Source organism: Lepisosteus oculatus, chromosome 3, assembly GCF_040954835.1.
Source record: "Lepisosteus oculatus isolate fLepOcu1 chromosome 3, fLepOcu1.hap2, whole genome shotgun sequence".
Taxonomy (NCBI): Eukaryota; Metazoa; Chordata; class Actinopteri; order Semionotiformes; family Lepisosteidae; genus Lepisosteus; species Lepisosteus oculatus.
In genome coordinates this window covers 23,940,909-23,961,962 of record NC_090698.1, presented here as the reverse complement: position 1 = coordinate 23,961,962, position 21,054 = coordinate 23,940,909, and the positions used below count along the sequence as shown (strand labels likewise).

The 21,054-nt window shown below is 36.1% G+C and overlaps 2 protein-coding genes across 2 annotated transcripts in view; both read right to left on the bottom strand.

Annotated features, from left to right (window-relative positions):
* loxhd1a (lipoxygenase homology PLAT domains 1a) overlaps window positions 1-21,054 on the bottom strand; it is an 86,304-nt gene that overhangs the window by 60,474 nt on the left and 4,776 nt on the right. Inside the window, exons 3-7 of the mRNA XM_015339037.2 lie at window positions 18,754-18,912; window positions 17,872-18,023; window positions 16,918-17,055; window positions 16,553-16,726; window positions 15,568-15,766 (exon numbers count right to left, since the gene is read on the bottom strand). Of these exons, the coding sequence (XP_015194523.2) occupies window positions 15,568-15,766; window positions 16,553-16,726; window positions 16,918-17,055; window positions 17,872-18,023; window positions 18,754-18,912 (822 nt within the window). The remainder of the gene's footprint in view (window positions 1-15,567; window positions 15,767-16,552; window positions 16,727-16,917; window positions 17,056-17,871; window positions 18,024-18,753; window positions 18,913-21,054) is intronic.
* Window positions 4,623-5,429, bottom strand: LOC138237755 (putative uncharacterized protein DDB_G0292636). Its single transcript, XM_069187593.1, has one exon. It carries the CDS (start codon window positions 5,427-5,429, stop codon window positions 4,623-4,625), a length of 807 nt encoding a protein of 268 aa, XP_069043694.1.

The window sequence follows — 21,054 nt, the reverse complement described above, 5'->3', positions numbered from 1 at the left end:
CAACTACTGTAAAATATGGCTTGGTAATGTGGTAGTTACATAATGCATTTAAGATGAAGTATGACTCCCACTGAAGTTTCTTTACCTGACATAAAGTGTTTTATTGTCATATACAGTATCTCCACCATAATTACTTAATATAAAGCATGGAGCATCATGCATCTTTAAATCCCAGGTCATACTCCTAATGGTTTGACTTTGAAAGTATTGTATATGGTGATGTGAGAGAAGCAAACTCTTATTTCTTTATGATGAAGTCTTGTAAAATAGGAAAAACATCATAACAGTATAGTGATTTGTTCAACCCTTATTTATTCATCCATTTATTTATCATGATTTTCCAAAACAAATAACAATGTCCTGTTGGAACACTAGCCTGGTCCAGTAAGTGTGATGATATATAAAATGTGCAGATCAGACTGAAATATATAATTTTTTACACAGCAATAAAAAATGAACATATTTATATCAGACATAAATGAATATCAAAGTATAGAAAAATGAAAACTCATTAGAATATGAAACTATGTAGTCTCATGAAGGACAAAATGCTTTCAAGCAGACAAAATATTGACAATTTATGGGATTGTATGCCATATATACTGCATGCTCACAATAAATGTTAAATTTGCTGTTAAATTTCAGTGCCATTAAAAGTCAATTATGCTCACTATATGATGCTGTCAGACGTTAAACTACAAACACTTCTCAGTGTGCTGTTGACCTCTGTCCATTCAGTCAGGATTGTGGCTGCACGCTGTATGATCCTTTAGCCATTTAAGATTAATCAGTTATAGGCATAGATCAATGTTATGCAGGAAAGATCATCTGCTGTGTGCTAGTCTCCAGGTCAAGTGAAGGACATGAATCCTCAGTTATCATTATTATTTAAAGATTAGATCCTAGGTTGTACTGATTAGCAGGTTAGTCAGATTGGGACATTTTAATTATTGCTATGAAAAGCAGAGAATGTCATTTCATATAACAAAGGTTTCTCTGAAGCTCCAAAATTGTACCAGTACCAGCAATAGTACTAGCAAAATGGTCACAGTCTAGTTGACACCATGGAGTCTCAATATTAAGGTTACTTCTGTAAAATGTAATGGGATGACCATGACTGGTGTTCTCTAATGGTCGACTCAGGACACTAAGTGCCAAACACTGCCAGAGCTGGCAAGAGTTATTTTGGCTTGCTGCCTTATAGAGACCTATGACTCCTGTAACCTGCAGGACGATCATTAGCTTTCACTACCATTTCACCACACGTCAGACCTCCAATAGATCTGCTGTTGGCCTTTTGAGCTCACAGTGCGAAGAGATGTTAGTGGGCAAACTGGACACAATTGGAAAGACACGGGCACATGTCTTCCTCCCTCCCATACTCACTTATGGGTTACAGGAGTGAACAAAGATGCCTGAGATGATGAGGTGTCAGTACCAGAAGTAAAGTGTGGGGGTAATTTAGATTTTTTCCTTTCGAAGCAAACTCTTTTACAGCTCTGTTTTTTTAAATGGTAGTGATCTGATCAAAATTAAAATAATCATAATGCCCTTAACAGAATTAACTGTGTTCCATTCTTACAGAAAATACATTGTAATAAAGCAATATGTTTTAAATATATGGACATGGTGTTAGAATACATTCTAAATGACATAAAAGCAGTTGTGATGCTACTGAAAACCTTTCCAAGCAATGCAGCACACATTAGCTAAATTACCCTGATTGCTTCTTTCAGTATTCTATAAGGTCTAAAACATATTGTAACACTCCGGGGTTCACATGGGCTCCCTCGCCACTGCCGCCTCAGGTCGGCCCCCCACCGTCGGGGACTCAAGTCAGGCCTCTGGCATCACTCAACAGGGAGCCAGCCAGTTGAGCTAAAGGGAAATCTCCCATCAGCCCGGCGGCTGCGGTACCTGCTATTCATAGGGAAGGGCGGTGACGTCACCACGCAGGTAATCCGGCTCTCGCAAGCAATGGAGGCCGTATGCATTACAATATTAAAAACCATATAATGCATCAACAACAAATTCAAATAAATCGGTTCTATCAAACACCACCTACTTGATGTACAGGGTAAAATATTCTTTCTTTCAAATGTATAATTTGCATGACAATGTAAATGAACTATGATGTCCTGTAGATGCAAATTTGAAACAATTGAATGTAGTTTATTGTTAGTGTCCATATTAGGTATATTTGGTAGTTATTGGTAATGTCCCTTGTGTAATATAGGGCACAACATAAATATATATGCCAAATAAATAATGTAGCCATCTCCTTTGACTTAAGATGGACTAGGAGTCAACACTTGATAGGCAGCTTTGCAACTGTGGAACACAAGACTCACATTCACCAAGATATAATCTGTTGCATTATTGAAACTAAATCTAGAATCACCTCATTATATGGCATGGTATCCCTTACAAAATAAGAGCAGGTATGCTGCAACCATTTCCATTCTTAGTAAGCTTATTTTATTGCAGGCTTATGCAATTTTACTGTACGAAATGACCATGCTCATACTAACAGTAATATACAGTAGCGCTGTATTGCAGAGAAGCTCCAGCTAATCCATGTATATCAGTTGCTACAGCCTGCTGTCATCCCTGTACAGTTTCAAGAGTTCTTCCTTATAAAACAACCCCCTTTTGCTTTATTGACAATGGTGTTCACTTGCTCTGCAGGAACAGTCATTTCCCATGGTGAAGTACTATGCAAAAGGAATATTTTAGCAGTTTGACAACTAGATACTATCAAGAACTATTAAATGTTGCCTTCGACTGCTGGAAAGTATTGCGTTGAAGAATCAAACATTTCTACACATCTTGTAACCTAGCGATGTGTAACAAATGTTGATGCAGGGTGAGTAGGTTCTTTGGTGTCACGACCAGTTTCGTTTTAAGATATTGAATTACTGCTTCTGCACCAATGTCATCTCCTCTGAACACCAGGACCTGCATTTCAAGGCTGTAGCTCTATAATTAGCAACATTGCTCTGGTTATTTGTGTTCATAACTAAACAATATTCAGTCACTTCAGGGGTGTAAGCCCTACCTGCAAACACTTCTCATACAGATGACAATACAACATAAAACATTTTTTATCCATAATTATTGTTATAAGTAATGATTGTATTTTGAATACTAAAGTATTAACTAGATTTACTACATAAATGCTCTATATATATTTCAAGAAGCTATACAGACAGAATTTTTCTTTAATGAAATAAAGCTTTCTATTTTTCCCAATGTAATCTAAGATTAATACTGTATATAGTACATAGGTTGAAAGTACTATATATTTACAAGATGACATTGTGTGTTTTTCTCTCTGAAGTTTCTCTCCAGATATAGCACAATCCTAAAGGAGTCTTTTCTGAATTTTTTAATTGAATTTCTTGTTTGATAGATAAAATTATGCACATCTAGTTATATATTATATCTAGTTATTTATTATACTTATATTATCTTATATTAAAATAACATATTTTATATCATTTAATATAATAGTAACGTATTTCATTCACATTTTTCAGATTCATGTTGAAATTGACATCCATCAAGCCTACTGCTATGCAATAATTCACTTTCAGTAAATATCAGGAAAACAACTATCCCCCTTAACTTTTCTCTCTCTGTAGAGTAGTTCTTTGCACATTATTTCATTAGTAATAATTAAAAGGGAAACAAAAGTCATAAACAGAAATATGAAAGAATGAAAACATATATCAGTAAACAATCTATGACTACAAGGAAAAAGAAAGGTAGCAAAAAGAAAATGTACATTAATTACTCCTTTAACTAACTTTAGAAAAGGGGACTACTATCTATTATTAAACATCTGTATTAGACGTACTTTTAAATATGAGAAATAGAAATATGAAATTTATACCACAAACAGAAACAAAAATTAAACATCCCATTCTCATTCTCTGAAACATTGCATTTTGGCGAGACTATCAACAGTGAAAATAATGTTTTTTCCTGCAAATTTCTGATTCAATTGTGTCCACTGTTATACATCATAATGCTGGAAGCTATAAAATAGCATTAGAGCATTTATTTTCCCTTAAAAATAATAACATACAACAGCAAACTGCCTAGAGCACTTTGGTTAATGCATTTTTTGTTTTTGCATTTATGTAGAGTGTGTCTTTTTATCATTAGAAAAAAAAACATTTAAATCCGCTCTAAAATTACATGGGTGAAAAAAATTGAAAAAATATGAATTTATAGATGTTATAAATGAACAAAATTAAGTACAAAAGCAATAATTCGTTGTTGTTCATGGAATACATTTGCAACAAGGCATACAATTATATACAGCATCAACCGGATAAAAGGTGTTCAACTTCCTAGAACATGAAATGAGTATCTACCCCAACAATACTACTTATTTGCAATTCAACTGACGTAAGATGTGACAAGATGTTAAGTCATGTTTTTACATTCCACTGATCATTTTAAAGTTTGCCAAAGAGTACAGAAAAGACAGTATAAGAAAACGTTTAAGCACAGATTTCAGCTGGCCTGTGAAATTCCTTCCAGCACCTTCATTCACTGTAGCCTTTGTGGTGGGCTACCCATGTGGAACATATGAAGGTATTATTCAAATGCAGTCATACAAGCTCATCCAGGCTTACTCTGAGTATACAAAGGGAACCCATGCGTTCATAAATTAGTGCAGCTTTACCTTTTTTCTTGTGGTACTCATCTTCATACCCATCAGAGGATTCTGTGTGGTAGTTTTTCAACTCATTTTCATAGATCTCATTATAATCAATCTGCTTTTTGGACTTTTTGCCTTTCCCTTTCTTTTTATCGGCCTTCTCTTCATCACTGTCTGCTGAGCCTTTCTTGGATTTCTTGCCCTTTTTCTTCTTTTTGGAATCCTCTTCCTCCTCCTCCTCCTCCTCCTCCGGTATTGCCTCTTCATCTTCTGCTTCCTTCTTCTTGTGCTTCTTGCCACCTTCCTTGGACTTCTTGTCTTTGGCTCCCATGTCTTTTTTATCCCTGGAGGATGACTTTGTCTTCTTCTCTTTGCCTTCTTTTATCTCTTCTTTTTCACTGGACCGGACGGAATGTTTTGTTTTCTTCTTCTTGTCTTTTGCCTTTGTATCATTGTTGTTCTTCTCTTTTCGACTCTTGATTCCATTGTCTACCACGCAGCCATCGTCTTCTGGGTCTTCCTTGGACTTCTTCTTTTCCTTCAATTTCCCATTAACCTCAGCCTTTTTCTGGTACTTGATCTCATCTGCTGCTGTGGTGTCGAGACCCTCTTTACTCTTGGACTTCTTCCCCTCTGTGGCTTCGCCGTTGGCGGTAGTTTTACCTTTGCTTTTCGGTTTGGCTTGCGCTTCCTCTAAATCATCATCCCCTTCTTCAGTTTCCTCTGTTCTCTGGGTTTTTTTCTTTTTGGGGGACATCTTTTATTTATTTACTTCCTTGACCTCTTGATCTTTCTCCGTTTCGTAACCGATTCCCCTGTTTCCAGCGTAAGACAATTCATTTGACCTACGACACCAAAGCCACCTGCAACAACGAAGGAGCAAACTGATGTACATGGGCCTTGGCTTGTGCCATGTTACGACAGGGCAGATTGGCCAGTCGAGGCTTCTGTCTCATGTGCTTTCCTCCCATAGCTGTGGGAGCCAACAGGGACCTCATGAAAAATTACTATGCTTGCCAGGGTCACATGACCAGAAGAGAAAGCCGAGTGAAAAAGGAGACTTGCCAGGTTAACTTATCTTACAGCCTTTGCAGTCCTTCATTATTAATGGTGTTAGGATCGCTTTACAGACAAGGGAAGTCTCAGTTTTACCTGTATATTCTGGCCAATCCACATAATATGAAAACAATGCCCAGTCTTGATAGCAGACACTTTACTAGATCTGTAGCAATACATTGATTATATACCAGCTGAAAGAGTCATACTAATTCCTTTCTTTAAAAAACCTTACATTCATAAAACTGTTGATAGTGTTCAGATTTACAGAGTTCTGTTGCGTACATGACACAATCCTTTATGACCTCCTGTGAAGACCTTCTTGTCGCGGGCATTTTTTTAGTAGCAATTAAGAAAATTAAAATGAGATAGTAAATAGGTTCATGTAACAATGTCCAATCTGTTAATTTGTTAACACAAAATAAGTTACATTTACTCGAGCTAGCTATACTTTATTTCAAAGTGTGTAATTATCAGTATCCAAAATGGGTGCCACAATAAAGCTTTTTCATAAAATAAAAACAGAATAAAAACTCGTTTTTTATTCAAATTTCATTGTGATCAATATGTCCATGTTCAGAAAACCTTTGCAGAAATTAAGCTGTCAGCATAAGCAGGATGAAGGCTTCAGAAAACACCTTGAAATAGTTTTTTATCATACTGGAAAAAAACTGCATAATTAAAATACACACTGGATACTTTGTATTAGAAATCACTGAATCAATAAATTATATTTTTCAGTGCAGCTCTGCATAAAGAGGTAGCAAAACTATTCTTGTTTTGAACTCATTATTTAGTGAGCCTGAAGGGTTTGAACATGGTGACATCTACTGTTAGATTTCAGACAAACCATCCCTGGACGTTTGTGAAAGACTGTGACACCTACTGATCTCAACCAACAGGTGATCCTAAGGAAACCATGAGAAAATCCTCACATTTGTATACAGTAAGCCTGAATCAAGATGTTTGGTTTTCTAGTGGGCACTTTATCAAAATATTTTTTTTCTGATTTTCCTAATCATTGCTGTAATGCTTTGAACCTCCAAAGATGTTTGATTTCAGAATCTGCCACAGTTTTCTAAAAGCATTCCAAAACTATAAAAAGAAATTATTCGGGCTCTTAAAGGGGAACTGCAATGTTATTTTCAGCATTATTTGGGGGTTAGAAAGAATCAGCATTGATGAGTGCATTTCAAACCCCAATAAAAGTAAAATGTACACAGTCATTTGTAAACCCTCCAATTTACTGTACATCACAAAATACTTCTAGGTGTGCATAGCGCAATGATCCGGAATTCAGAACGAGGCAACAAAACTTCCAGTGACAAGGTGCGGCCTTATCACATTGTAAACAAACAAGCTTGTGAATGCTTCTCTTTTAATCCAATAGAAATATTGATGTCAATTTCTAGATGGATTTGCCTACAAAGAAATCTCCAATGTTTGGAAAATATTATTCCTCTGATGTTTTGGAGCAGTTTTTATTACATAAAGTACTGGGACTGCTTGTATGGAATGGCAGTCTGGAATGGCTGGTTAATGTGAATCCTACTATAAAACTCAACTATATCATTCAAGCAATTCCAAGCAAGTTAGATTTCTATAGGTGTAAAATATTCAGCCTGGCTCTATAGCAGACTGGGTAAGTATGGATCTCCAGGTATGCTCAGCCCAGTTATAGACTGACATTAAAACTAAGAAAATTTTTTTTAAAAATAAAAAAGTGTTTCATTTACTTCTAGATAAATAGATCATCACGAGGAGTCTTGGCACCACATTAACACATTTACAAAAAGTTTCAATAGCCATGATGTATCTGAGTGGGGTTCAAATTTCCAAGAAATATAATACAAACACTTCCTTTCATATGCAAATATTATTGAGGGAAAACAGTTGCAGCAATCTGATATAAGCTTGTACATGGAAATGCGGTTTCAGGTTCTGTGTTTTAATTAGAAGGGGCAAGAACAATAACCTCTGCAAAGACCTCTGTAAACTTGTCTGCAGTCCAGGCGTAATCCTCCACTGTTTTAGGGAAGACAGTTAATTAAACACATGGGGATGACTGAAATTGCCCTCTTTCATAATAGTTGTGGCACTTGAGAAGCCAGGCAGAATTTCTAAGCCTGGTTTCTCAAGGGATGGCTAACAATCATAAACAGCAGCAAAATCACAATGCTTTCAAAAAGCATGAAGGGTCACAGCAGAATTATCTAGCTTGCCCTGGCCATTAACATAGCTCATGGGCTGTTCAATTCTTGCATTGCAACACTGACATTGCAACACTGTGTCGACAGAGAAAGCTGGCAGAAAACTACAATTTGAAAAATCTCCTTTGCCAAGGAGCTCTTGAAACTAAAAGATCCAAACAACTGCAATGTAATGACAACTACTGTATGTTCAATGGAGAGAGAGAAAAAACTCTTCATTTGTAACAGGAATGACTTTTTCATGAGAATGAGGGCATAGTAAAACCACCAAAAAACACTCACTATCTGTAGCTGGGTTTCTTAAAACAATATGTATGCACTCCTGTTTGAAGCCTAGAAAGAGGGGCCACAGTGCTTGTCGGGGCTGCAGAACCCTGCTATCTACAGTACTATCTACTGCCTGTCATAGAGAAAACAAATTCTCTGGTACCTCCAAGGTGATGACCAGGTGATGACATTCTGGCTCTGGCTGGGTCAACCCAGGTGACATGATCGTGGAACATCACTGCTTTTTGAGGAAAGGTTTGAGAAATGTGGCCTACTGCACCAGTGAGCAGCATGTTTACATTGTGGCCTGAAACGTGCAATTAATAGACAGGCGGACAAATACTGCAAGGCTGCCATCGCAGGATCAGGGCTCAGGCAGTGCAGGCACAGGTTGTGTGTGTCTTTGGCTGGAAATTTATATATGGAAGAATATGGCTGAGGTACCATATTCAGGTGTGGATGGTCTGAGAAGGTGGTGGTTGGAGCCTCCATTCCCATCATCTAGTTGGAACTGGGCTCCAGCCATGGCAAACAGTTCCAAAGAACAGGGCATAAGCACTCATTCAGTGTCGCCACTAGAGGGTACAAGAAACCCAGCAGCTGAATAGGAGGGGTGGTGGGGTGTCATGGTCTGATTCCACAGGAGCAGAGCTGCCACCATCTGTTAACTGGGGGCTAAGACAGACCTCCAATTTCACAGTGGGATAGTACAAGGCTAGCAAATATCTTCAGACACATCCTGGGAGAGCCCCTCAAGGTAGAGATCCATATTAAGACTTTCAAAATCGGCAGCAGAAAGCTCAGTGTCAGGGGAGAGAATTGTCAAGCAAAAAAATAATACACGAAAACAGTCACATGAAACTCTTTTCAGTTTGATGTTTTGGGAGTATAGTGTTGTTGGAGACTGGAAAAAGCTACTCAGACATGCTGTTGAAACTGATACTTTAAAACTGCTTCATTTGTTTCTGTAGATTAAACAAAATGAGTAGGCTTTAAAACCTATCAGGTATTATTATAAATATTATTAGATTATTATATGTTCTTGTGACTATTATTTGCCCATAATAATAATCATTTAAAAACTTAAAATCAGGTGGCAACACAATACGTTGCAGGACAGTTAACAAACTACGATAACAGAGATGGAATTACAACTATAAAAGCTTACAATGGTAGAACATTTTATTAATATTATTTTGTACAGTGCAAACAATTGTTTAAAAAGTTATTGTATTATTAAAGTTTAAAGTTATTAAATTATTTGAGGTTAAATAGCATTAGAACTGCCTCTTATTACAATCCTGTCTCCAATTATTTTAAGAAGCATACTCACAAGTATAAAGATACAATGTCAGAGTCAGAATTGTAGAAACACAAGAAATATTATCATCAACCATGTATTTAAAAGGGAAAAAAGTGTTTAAATACAGGTATTTCAGTGGAATCTCTTAAATATGTTTAGATCTTTCCAGGTAGTTTAAATAAATTGTATAAAATTAATCACGTCTAAAAAGATTTTATAAAAGTTAGAGACCAAAATCTGAAAACAAGTGAAAATGTTTCCTTAGCGCAAACATACAGTTCAAAGCATCCCTTAATTCATGTATAAATTGGAAATAAAAAATGCAAGAATACAGTATAGAAAGCTTTTAAAAGCCAACAGCTCAATCTCATAGTTAGCTAGTTAAACAAGTTCTAAGATATACAGTATATATTCTTAGTATTAATAGTGCATATTTTATTTACTGCTTATGGAATTTTAAAACCTACCAGTATGAGAACTTGTTATCTTGAAACTTCTTCTCCAGCACATTTTAGTCAGTTTTTCTTGCTTGTTGCTCTATAGTGTTAAGTTAAGCCTTCTTTAGAGCCGTGCGTCTCTTTCTAACACCAGGCAGCGATCCTAAAAGTTGAATATTATAGCCTGAGCCACGCAACTGTCTGTGACGTACCAATTACCTCATGGGAAAGACAAGAGAAGTAAATACTAGATGGAGGGCACAGCACCTTTGCTCTTTTACAGTTACGGTCAGGCAATGAAGAACCTTCTGTTTGCAATCAGGCCTGTTTAAAAAATGATGAGTGCTGTGAAGGAACATGAAAAGAAAGAAAAAGTGAAGACAGAGCTACAGTATGTAAGCACAACTGTGATCAAAGCACCAAAAGCTGCAATACGTAAGTTTGATTCTAAAACCAATTTTGCTATTTTAATCCTTGGATTCTTCAAGGATTCAGTTGGAATTCCCAGAGTTATAAACGATACAGAAAATGTAAATGATATACTGTAAATAAGAATTGAAATGTGTTAATGATACAGTAAATGTAAATGTTGTATACACAAATATATGTATTATTTTTTTTAATTAAAAGACCATGGTTATACTTTAAAATTGTTATTAGATTTTTCTACAGCCTTTTCTTCAAATTAATATAATTGTTGTTAATTTAAACTAAAGATGCCACCTTTATATAAAATTATTAAAACATTGTTCTTTAAATCGAATGGTAATTAGAAAAAAAGTACAGTACTTTGGGTATAGCTGGGATACCCAGCATAGTAAAGAGGAATTATCTGTAATAACATATGTTTATAGAACTGGAAAATAGTTAAATATATGAATATACTTTTCTGATGTTGCAATCTATTTCTGTTGTCTACACATATCTATCATTTTTAATTGTTATATTTTCATTTATCATCACAGTGGTAAATTGTTTCATTATTATTACAGTAAATAATTAAACCTGAAGAGATAACAAATACCTGAACTATGCTCCTATCCCAGCATTCTTGATCAAAAGGATCAATACACTATGATGCAGTATCTTTGGAAAGCATCTCGAGCAACACTGGAAACCTACAGCAGGTTTAGTAAGCACGCAGCTGAAAAATACGTACCTATTTATAGAGCTGAGTATCATGTTGTACAGACAATCAGATTGCCCCACACTGACTAGATTAGTATTGGTTTAAGTTCTGTCAGGAAGCCCCTTGCTGTAATGCAACACTACTGAGGGATACCATCTCGTCAGGAGTCAAATTTTCCATTTATGCCGTAACACATCAATCAACTGTCATGTCCTTTTGTGGTTGTGAATCCAAGTGTTCCATTTTCTAGAATGATGTAATGCTGCACAGGAATCTCCAAGACAGGCACACCAGATTGAAAACTCACTCAATTCATTTGAGCACTTGAAAAGAATAAGATAATACCTTCAATACTAATGTGTTAGTAAATGAAAAAATATGTCAGCTTTGGTTTTTAAAAGTTCAGAACATGGGCAATTAATGAATTTTGTAAAGTGGTTCTAAGGTAATCCAAGAGGAATGACAATGAAAACCAAAAGTATGTCATTCATGAGTAATAAAACACACACGATTATAATGAGCTCTTTAAAATATAGGGTACTTTGCTATACTATGCTGTATATCATCATGAATTTCTCTTTGCATGTGCAATACACTCTTATTATTGATGTTGTCTAGGTTATGAGTATAACCAATTTACCTAATGGTTCCACTAGTGTTTTCTACTTTTATTACAATTTTGATAATAAACATAGTTCAGATTGGGTGACAAGAAACCAAACTTGTCACATCAATCAGAATTTTCAAAAACTTGATCAAAAACCCATGTTGCAGTAGCTGCTTCATTACCTTTACCACATTGTAAGGTTTATCTCATCATTTATATAATTTGCTCCACTCTAAAAGAGGACTACAAAACACATATCTACCGCATTTGTAATAGTCATGAGTGTAAAAGTAAACAGCTAATACAATATGTCAGTAAAAGCCTATAGTACCTTCCATTTTTCCTTTATAAAGAGGAAAAATATTGAGTGAGAACAATTGAATAATGTCAGCAGTATATGCCATTGATTTAATTGCATTCCATATGTTGACATCTCTGAAAATTGAATAAGCACACAAATCTGCGGCTGATTTTTACAAACATTGTTCTCTTTAGCACATTAGGTGAAATTGCATATTTCCTTTTTTAAAAGATATTTGCACATACAGTAGAACATGGAATGCTCATAACATTGCATGTTCAGCAAGGAACTATATATTGTATTTTTGCTGTATTGTCAGTTATAATTTTTTGGTGTAGACATCTATAATTGTTCATATGCTTGCATAATTCAAGTTCAAGTTCATTCAAGTAAATATATCTGTTCACTTGTCTCAGAGCAAGCCATCATTTTAATGTTTCTGTTGTAGCCTTTACTTTCATTCTGTTTCCATGGGGTTTGTTGTGCTTTTTGTTATTGGTTTCATGATGCCAGAAGGCTGTACATTTGACAGACAGGAATGCTCAGAAACCAGCTTCTCTTATGAACGCTTGTGTCTTGCTGACTCATATCTCTTCAGAAATTCAGAAGGAGGTCAAATTGTAATCTTGTACTTCTCCCCTCTGACATACAAATTCTCTGTGCCCACGACTCTGCATCAATCTTTTCTAGCACTTGGCATTGGTCTTGTCTTGTCGAAGACAGACGGTCCTTGCACTCAGTGTTGCCAGGCTTGTCTTTGCACATTCGTGTTCTCCAAGCCAGGGCTTGATTTGCTTTCTCGCCACTTCTGGTATAAGCAGCTCTACAAGATCAAATTCTCTACCTGAAACAACTGGTTCTCTTCACATGCCAGGCTGTCTGCTCTTTTCTTTCAGTACACCTTATGTTGTCAACCCTCCCTGGAACTCAGGAGCTACTAATGTATGTCTTCTCCATAGGTCCCTTCTGCTGGATCACAAGAATGTTCATGTGAATCTCAAGTTCTTGCATTTCCACATGTTGACAAATGCATCTTCTCTTCCATTGTGAACAGAATGGGGACTGTTTTTTTGTCCATTGACCTCAAGGACATACACTTCTTCATCTCCACTGCATAGAGCCACTATTTTCCACTGCACCAAGGACAGTTGTGGCTTTCAGTATTGTGTCCTGCTAATTCAGGCACTCTTTAATGCCCAGATGTCTTGCAAAATGCATGCAGCAATCTGGCCCCTCTCTTTTTGAAGAGCCTGTGAATCGTCAACTCTATGTCCAGTCTTAAATGATAGCACATCCTCCATCAGTTGATGGAATTTGGCTGTACTGTATGTTCGAAGATCTCCGTTTAGAAATAACACAGACTTCACCCTACACACCTGTCTGCTTCTAGTTTGTGAATGTTATGATATGTGCTAAAGTTTCTGTTCACAAAAGCTGGGGCATGCTGCATTCCCAAGAGGTAATGACTTCATTACAACTTAAAGGAAACAAGACTATCCTAACCCCAGAACTTTCGAAAGAAATGTAGTCATTACTCTTCTATGTTGCTGACATTAGGTTATTTGTTGTCAAAAAGTCAAGATGAGTTTTTCCTGTTAGTCTAACAGGGAGAGGGAGGAGTATGATGACATCCAAATGGACAACTCTGTCATACAGCCAGATGTTCAGGATGGAGAGCAGTTATGAAATAGTTTTAAACTAGGGTTAGGAAATGTAATTTAAGACTGTTAAGTCATTTCTAGATCCTAAGTAGGAAAATATCTTTTCACTGTAATATTGTTTATTACAGTTTATATTTTATTTAAACCTGGTGAAAGTTTATCAAAGCTGTACAATGTTGCCAAAGTGTTGAACAGTAGTGTTATTACAGGTTAATATGGATGTTATTTTATAGTATTTATTTAAAATAATTAGTGTTGGATACTCATTGTTCAAATGCCATAGCAGCTGGCAAATGTTGAAAAAAGTGTTTCTTAGTATCTGTTAAAGGTAATGATAAAAATTAGATGCTGTCAAGTACTAGCATAAGCATGATATGATGGTAAATATAAGAGAACTGAAGAGATCATTGGACATTTTTTTCAGATGTAACATGACACCTATCATAGGGGTAAACTTAGTAAGAGTATCATTAATGTAAATAAGGAAACCACGCTCTGTGTACGAGACACGGAACATCTTCAAATGACTGGTGAAATTAAAGGAAGTATTCACAGAGGTGTAGCTTTTCTAAAGATCAGAGGTTAGTCGCAGTCAAGCTCTACAGTCAAGTACAATACTGGAAAGTGGTTTCAGTTTTCTGAGGTGTATTCCTTCAGACACAATCACTAAGAAAGCTGATACAATATGAACCAACAAGGCAAATATAAAGTCATTCTCTCCAGTATTTACATTCCACCCTACAAATTGCCATTTCACTTAATCTGTAATCTCATAATGAATCATACAGGACTATATTATTTTATTATTTATAGAAATATGAAATACAATTTTATTGTTCAAAGAATCGTGAAACTGGTGAAATAAAATGGCAGATTATTGTTATACAGAAGTGGAAATTCAACTAAAAGACAGAATGGAAATCTAGAGGGCATTTGCAAATGATCTACTTATTTTCAATACTCAAGTTATTCACGTGAGGTGGTCTGTAAATTCCCATCACAAATTTCCATTTGTACAGATAATGATCAATATGCATTTTACTATAAAAGCAAGAAAATTCTATAAAAATAAAATATAGAATTGGGGCTTCTTCTGTTTATTTTAAGCTTTGTTTTTTGACTGGTTACGTGCATTACAGTATTTTATGTTCAGAAAATTTAAAATGCCATAGTAAACTGGCTACTCTCGGCATGAGATACAAAATGTTGCACTCTGCAGCTTGCAATTGCTAAAAATGTACTTATATTAGAAATGCCAAAATTAAACCTTTTGAGAACATTCAAGTCTAAAGCTCAGCCAGATGTCAATCAGTTTCCTACACTTGTAAAGTACAATCGTGTGTGCTGCTATGATGCTAGCACACACGACTGAGAGAGTGGCAATAAAATCCACATCATACTAAAAATACATACACTGACTTAGTGAAATTTGTACTTTTTACCCACAAAAAATATATATTAGCCTTTTGGTTTACCAGCAAACCCTCACTCAAAAAAATGTAAATTTCCCACTGAGACTAAAGTCTCAATATTGCAATATTGGTCATAAGAGTGATGCACACAAGACATTAAGTTAATGGCTTTTAACTTATATACTGTACAACAAATATACCCGTAGGTACATTATGAATACTCATTTTAACAGCACAGTGGTTTCTCCTGCATCTGTTGGTGTGAGGAAAGTGGTAATGTGACTGCAAAAGTGTACCTCCATGAAATGGGCAGGGCAGACAGTGCCACTACTGAATAAATAAAGAGGTATTTCATCTATAAATACCTATAATCTGAAATAAAGTATGAATCCAAAAATCTGCTAAATATCTGGATGCATGTACCACATTGAATTGAAAGCACATTAGAAAGAGAAAAAGGAAGGAGACATGGCACTGGGAAGAAGTGCTGGGAGCTGGAAGTGTTAGCTGACCTGTGCGCTTGGGATGGGGGTGCGGTGGCAGATCCAGGTCTCTGCTGCCCGCTGGAGTAAAGATTCGGCCCAGCTGGCAGTCCGTGTGAAACAGGGACAGCCAGCTCTGGCAGGGGAAACTCCAGCTCTTGTCTCTCACTGTGTTGGTGACAGACACCTCCTCCACAAACCAAGCCTGATCCTTCTGCAGGCCATCGTGCTTAAAGAAAGAGGAGAATTTGTGTTCATGATACTATTTTGGCCCATAAAACAAATACTGGACCACTCATACATTTTTAGTAACCTATTGTATGGATACAGGTATGGGGCAACAGTACCCATTTATTAGTCTTTCACACTTATTCTGTTGTAGTATTTTCACACAGCAGTCCCCTGTTTTAATTACTTCAACATTCAGAACTTCAGTAGAAATCAGTTCTAGAAGAGGGTGGGAGAAGGTTTTTTAATTTTGAAATTGGAAATATGTTTTGTGTTTATGTTTTTATAGTATCGTTAAGATTTGTTCTCATAAAATAATTTAAAAATGATAAATGATTTTAATTAAGCAGACAGGCATAAAAGGGTTTCCAGTAGAGAAAACTGGAATAAACATTGGTTGGAATGAATGCACTACAAATTGTACTGGGAAACAGTGCATAGACAGCTGTTCATCCATTCCGTTTCTATGAATACAAACTAATAAAACCAGCTAATTCAGTGAATGTGCAATATTCCCTTGACACATTTTAATGCACAGGAAATGTGATCGTTTCTATAGTAACTCATCAATAGTGAGCACGGACTATTACATAAATTGACAACAGATTCATAAACATATTTGCTTGCTTCTAACCAACAAGTAAAAACTGCAGCATTTGAATAAAACAGGGAGTAAAATAAACAGCACTGGAGTTTTTCTCTCGAGTTGCTAAAATGATAGCAGCTTAAAAGCTGTGACCTCTTACTGTATATAGATGCATGAATGAGAAATAATTTATTCAATTACCTCCAGAAAAATGCTCTTGATATCTCCAATGTCTGGCCCAAACAAATTGAACGTGTGGCAGGATCCCGCAGCGAACTGGAAAGAGCTGGTGTGACTAGATTTGTTGGAGCCAGAGTGTTTAAAAAGTCTCTTCTTATTGAATTTACCTTTGGAGCCTTTCATACGTATATATACCTAAAAGGTAAAGCAAAAGACATTTTGAAGCATTTGATTTTTTACACATATTTTTTGTAAGTAATTTATTCATAACTCTTTTTGTGTCAAAAATCCTAACAAAAAATCGTAAAAAACACAAGGAGCAGATTTCATTTCATAGGAAACAAAGGTGAGAGCTGTTTATCGCAGCTTCGGCCTCTTGGCATTACCCGGGCATCTGTGCCGGCATGTTTCATGTCTGCAGTCTTCACTGTTACTTTGTAAAGCACTTTGCCCTCCTTGGTGGACCCTGAACTGGAGATGCCATGCCGATAGTTTGGTACAGGTGCGCTCTTTGGGCGCCTGGCCTGCAAGACAAACACCAGCTGAAGTCTGAATGCCCATGTTAGTTTATGAAGTGATCACCAAAACTGCTTTCTACCAAAACTATTTATTTAAATTCTCCTGTCTGCACTTTTCAAGAGATCACAGATTGTCATTAGAGCTCTGGATCGTGAAATCACAATCTTAGTTCACAGCCATAGAAAATATGAAAATTTCGTTCAATACCTATCTTTAGGTCCATGAATTACTTTAATACTCCTTTACAATTTTTACATTATACTATATAATGTTTTTTTTTAATCTGAAAAAAGACAAATATAGTCTTGAAGACTACTTGGCACTTCTATGTGTCTGAATTTTAATGGTTACTATTATTATTTTACCCTGTGAAATACTATATGTTTGATTGCTTTGTAAACCAAGTCTAATTGAGATTCATTTGAAGACCGAAAAAGATACTGTACATGTTAACTGTAATTCTAAGGTTCTATTGAGATGTCTTATCTGACAGGTTTTCCTGATCTCCTCAATTTGATTATGAGGCCGACCATACAGTGATAATTATTTACCGTTACATTATAAAGAATAGTATAATTAATTAAATGTATTTTTGTTCATTCTGAGGGCTTATTGGTGCATCTCCATTTTAACATTGTACAATATTCTGTATTGTAAAATGTAAAGTTGAGATATACAGTATTCAGTATGTATAGTTGTGAACAGATAGGGAATTTGTGTAATCATTTAATTCAATCATTTAATTAGCCCAACTCTTCAATTAGTTGAATTAGAACAAATGTTAATCATTGGTAACATTAAAGGAAAACTATAATACTTACAGAAAGAGGAGGTCTAGGAGCAAGCTCATAGCCAAACTTCCGAGCATAGTAATTAAAAAGATGAGGATCACTGAAAGAACTGTACTGGGGCAGAATGTCCATTTGTCCAATTTTTTTATCGTACCCACTGAAACCTGCACTCATTGTTCGTTCTGGTGAAAGAAAGGCCACACAACTGAAGTGAATATGCTAGTAAATCAGAAACAGAGTAATATGGTAACTATCACACACCAGAACTACAAATCATCTTGGAAATCACATGCATTTTCTGCATGATAAAGGAGTGTCCCCTGAAAAATGCAATGGTCATTTTTCTAAAAGGACATCTCTGGTAAGGGTCAAGACAAAGCTCACCCCAGTATAGCATAGGACACAAGAAGGAATTAAGAACATAAACTATTCTCCCTTTGGATGGAACATCCTACACAGAATTCCCTGCAGGGCCTTGGAAAGTAGCCAATCAAATCTAGCCAGAATTAGGCTGGGAAGTGGGAGAAAACTAGAGAAAACCAACATGAATATGTGGGGGGCATGCATACTCCACACAAGACATACTGCATACTTAAAACCAAACTCAAACCTGGGAATCTGGGACTGTGAGGCAACAGTACTGCCATACACTGTAACTCATTTTCCAAATGTGTCCCTTTAATGAGTGGAAACTACTTTCTTCCTTATCTCATGAACAACCGCATGTCCAATCCACGAGGCTTAATCCAGCAAAACGGCAGTAATTCAGTACAAGTAGGATTGTGAAGAGACTTAAAAAGAATCTGCACGCTGTTAAATGATAGCTTTGCCCCACTGGTAGGTGGAAAGCAGCCGCAGGGCGTATTCTTACTACTCATTTCTGCTGCAGCATAAGCAGCAAATCACACTCACCAGCAAAAGGAGCCCTCCTGCTCAACAAGGACGGCTTTGGCCTGGGATTCAGGCTCACTCTAAACTTCCTATGGGGCTTCGACCAAGCTTCCATTTTCACCCGAGGATCATTCCAGCCTGGCTTCCCACTCGGCACTGAGACATCTCTGAAGTGGAAGCCTTAATGATATCAAGACAAGCAAATACAGCTTTGAACTCTGTCAGGTATTTAAAGCTTGGCAAGGCAGTTCTGAGTATATCCAATTCAAAACCGGTTTACAATGGCAACTTTCGAGATCGAAGAAGAATCTGACAGTTTTAAAGCAATATGCACTTGGAAGGTTCATTCTAAATAAAGAACTTTAGATTTAAGACATCTTCTCTTATTTGTATTTGTAGTGTCTGTTCTTTAGACTGTTCACTGCGGTGGACTCCACATCTGGATATACACTTCTGCCAGCACTTAGGTTTTATTGGAGTCTTGAATCAGCATGTGAAGATCACATTATTCTTTAACCTAAAATTGATTTAATTCTTCAACAGAGCGCAGCTGGAACGAAATCAAGAAGATCCCATGGCTCTCCAGGACCAGGATTGGAGTCTATGGCTTTATTTTTCCTGCATCAGTAACCTTTAACTGAAGAGTAAATACTGTGGATAAAGAGGAAATGCTGGGGATTCGCCCGATGGCAGAATGTGAAACTTTGAGGGTGGGTGGTGTTATCAATACTGAGAGAAAATAAGAATAGAACAAAAAAGTTCTAAACATTTGTTAAGAGTCAAAAACATTTAAAGTAAAATAAAATGTCTTCTATTACTGTAGAAAGCAAAATCATTAGTAGATCTCTTTTGTCTATAATGTTGCGAGAAAAACTGTATTAGAATAACAATAAACCAATTCAAAGTTATACATCATTTAGCCATATGTGACTGTGTATTAACTATTAACTGGTATCAAGTGCTTTCTATTGCAAAGAAATATCTGAACAAAATGGTTATGTCAGTTAGATATCTGTATGTTGTTAATTATTCTTTGAGAAAGCATTTATTTTACATGTATAAGATGATATTTGCCTAACTGACTTTGAATAAGGCTGGAAATGTACTGTATTCTGCACAACATAGAAAAATGCTTCTGTTTGAAATTACTTTTTGTTTCCTATTTTTGTAGGGAATATTTTTCCAATTACAATTTCGGAAGCTGGATAATTATAAGTATCAAGAACGACACAGGGGTATAGTTAAAAAAAAGGAAAAAAAATGTAATGTTTGGTAATAACAAAGTTTACCTGGAGGAAGAAAGATGTTGAGAAAATTTTGCACAGGAGAAAAAAAGGCTTTTGCAGTTACCATGTTAAAAGCACACATATTTTCAAAACATTTCTTTTACTTTTTCACTCTTGAATGATTCTTCATATTTTATGTATACAGTAGCACAAAACCTCGATGCTTCATGGTACTAAAACCATCTCACAAAGTTCTCATCTATTTTAAACCTAATGACTTTCACCATAGCAACATGCAATTTCTGTGAAACAGTCATTCCATCCAGAATAGTAAATGCTGCTGTAATATCACAGAATTATTGTGCGTTAAGGGATAAAAGCATTGAGATACAATGTGAAGATAGAGGAAGTATAAATTTGTATGAATAATGTGAGTGTTTTTATGATCAATTTTAGAATCCAGGATTGTTATCCAACTGCATTACATCTTCCTGCAGAATCCTGCTCACCAATCTTTGGCTGATAAGTAAGGCCATCAGGGATCAAACATATAGGGAAAAATCAATATGAAGGGTCATTTTTGTCATTAATAGTGCAGTGTGTAGTAGAAATCGTGTTACTGAAGCAGTCAAAGTCATTTGTTCACAACATAGTAGCACAAACTAAAATGCTGTACATAGATGGTTGACCCACCATTGGAGATCATCCTTATATAACAGTGACTAATCAATAACATTCGTCTTTGAGTTTTTGTTTAGTCGTAAAGGTGTCAACTCATGTGGTTGGAGAATGACTGAAGTATAATACAAATTTATTTAATACAAAATCTTATGTGTAAACTGTACAAATGGTACAGTATAAAAAGTGATGGACAAGTGTGTTGGGCAGTTAACAAAAGTCTGGGCAACTGAGGACATTCTGGCCAGGACTGATGGATGGGTACACGAAGACCATGCAACAGTAGACTATATAGACAAGAAGCAAGTAATAGGTTTATTCCATGCTGAAAAGAGAAGAAAGAAAAAACAATGTTTCGGCCGTAAAGACTCCACTGCCAAAACATTGTTTCTTCTTTCTTCTCCTTTCAGCATGGGAT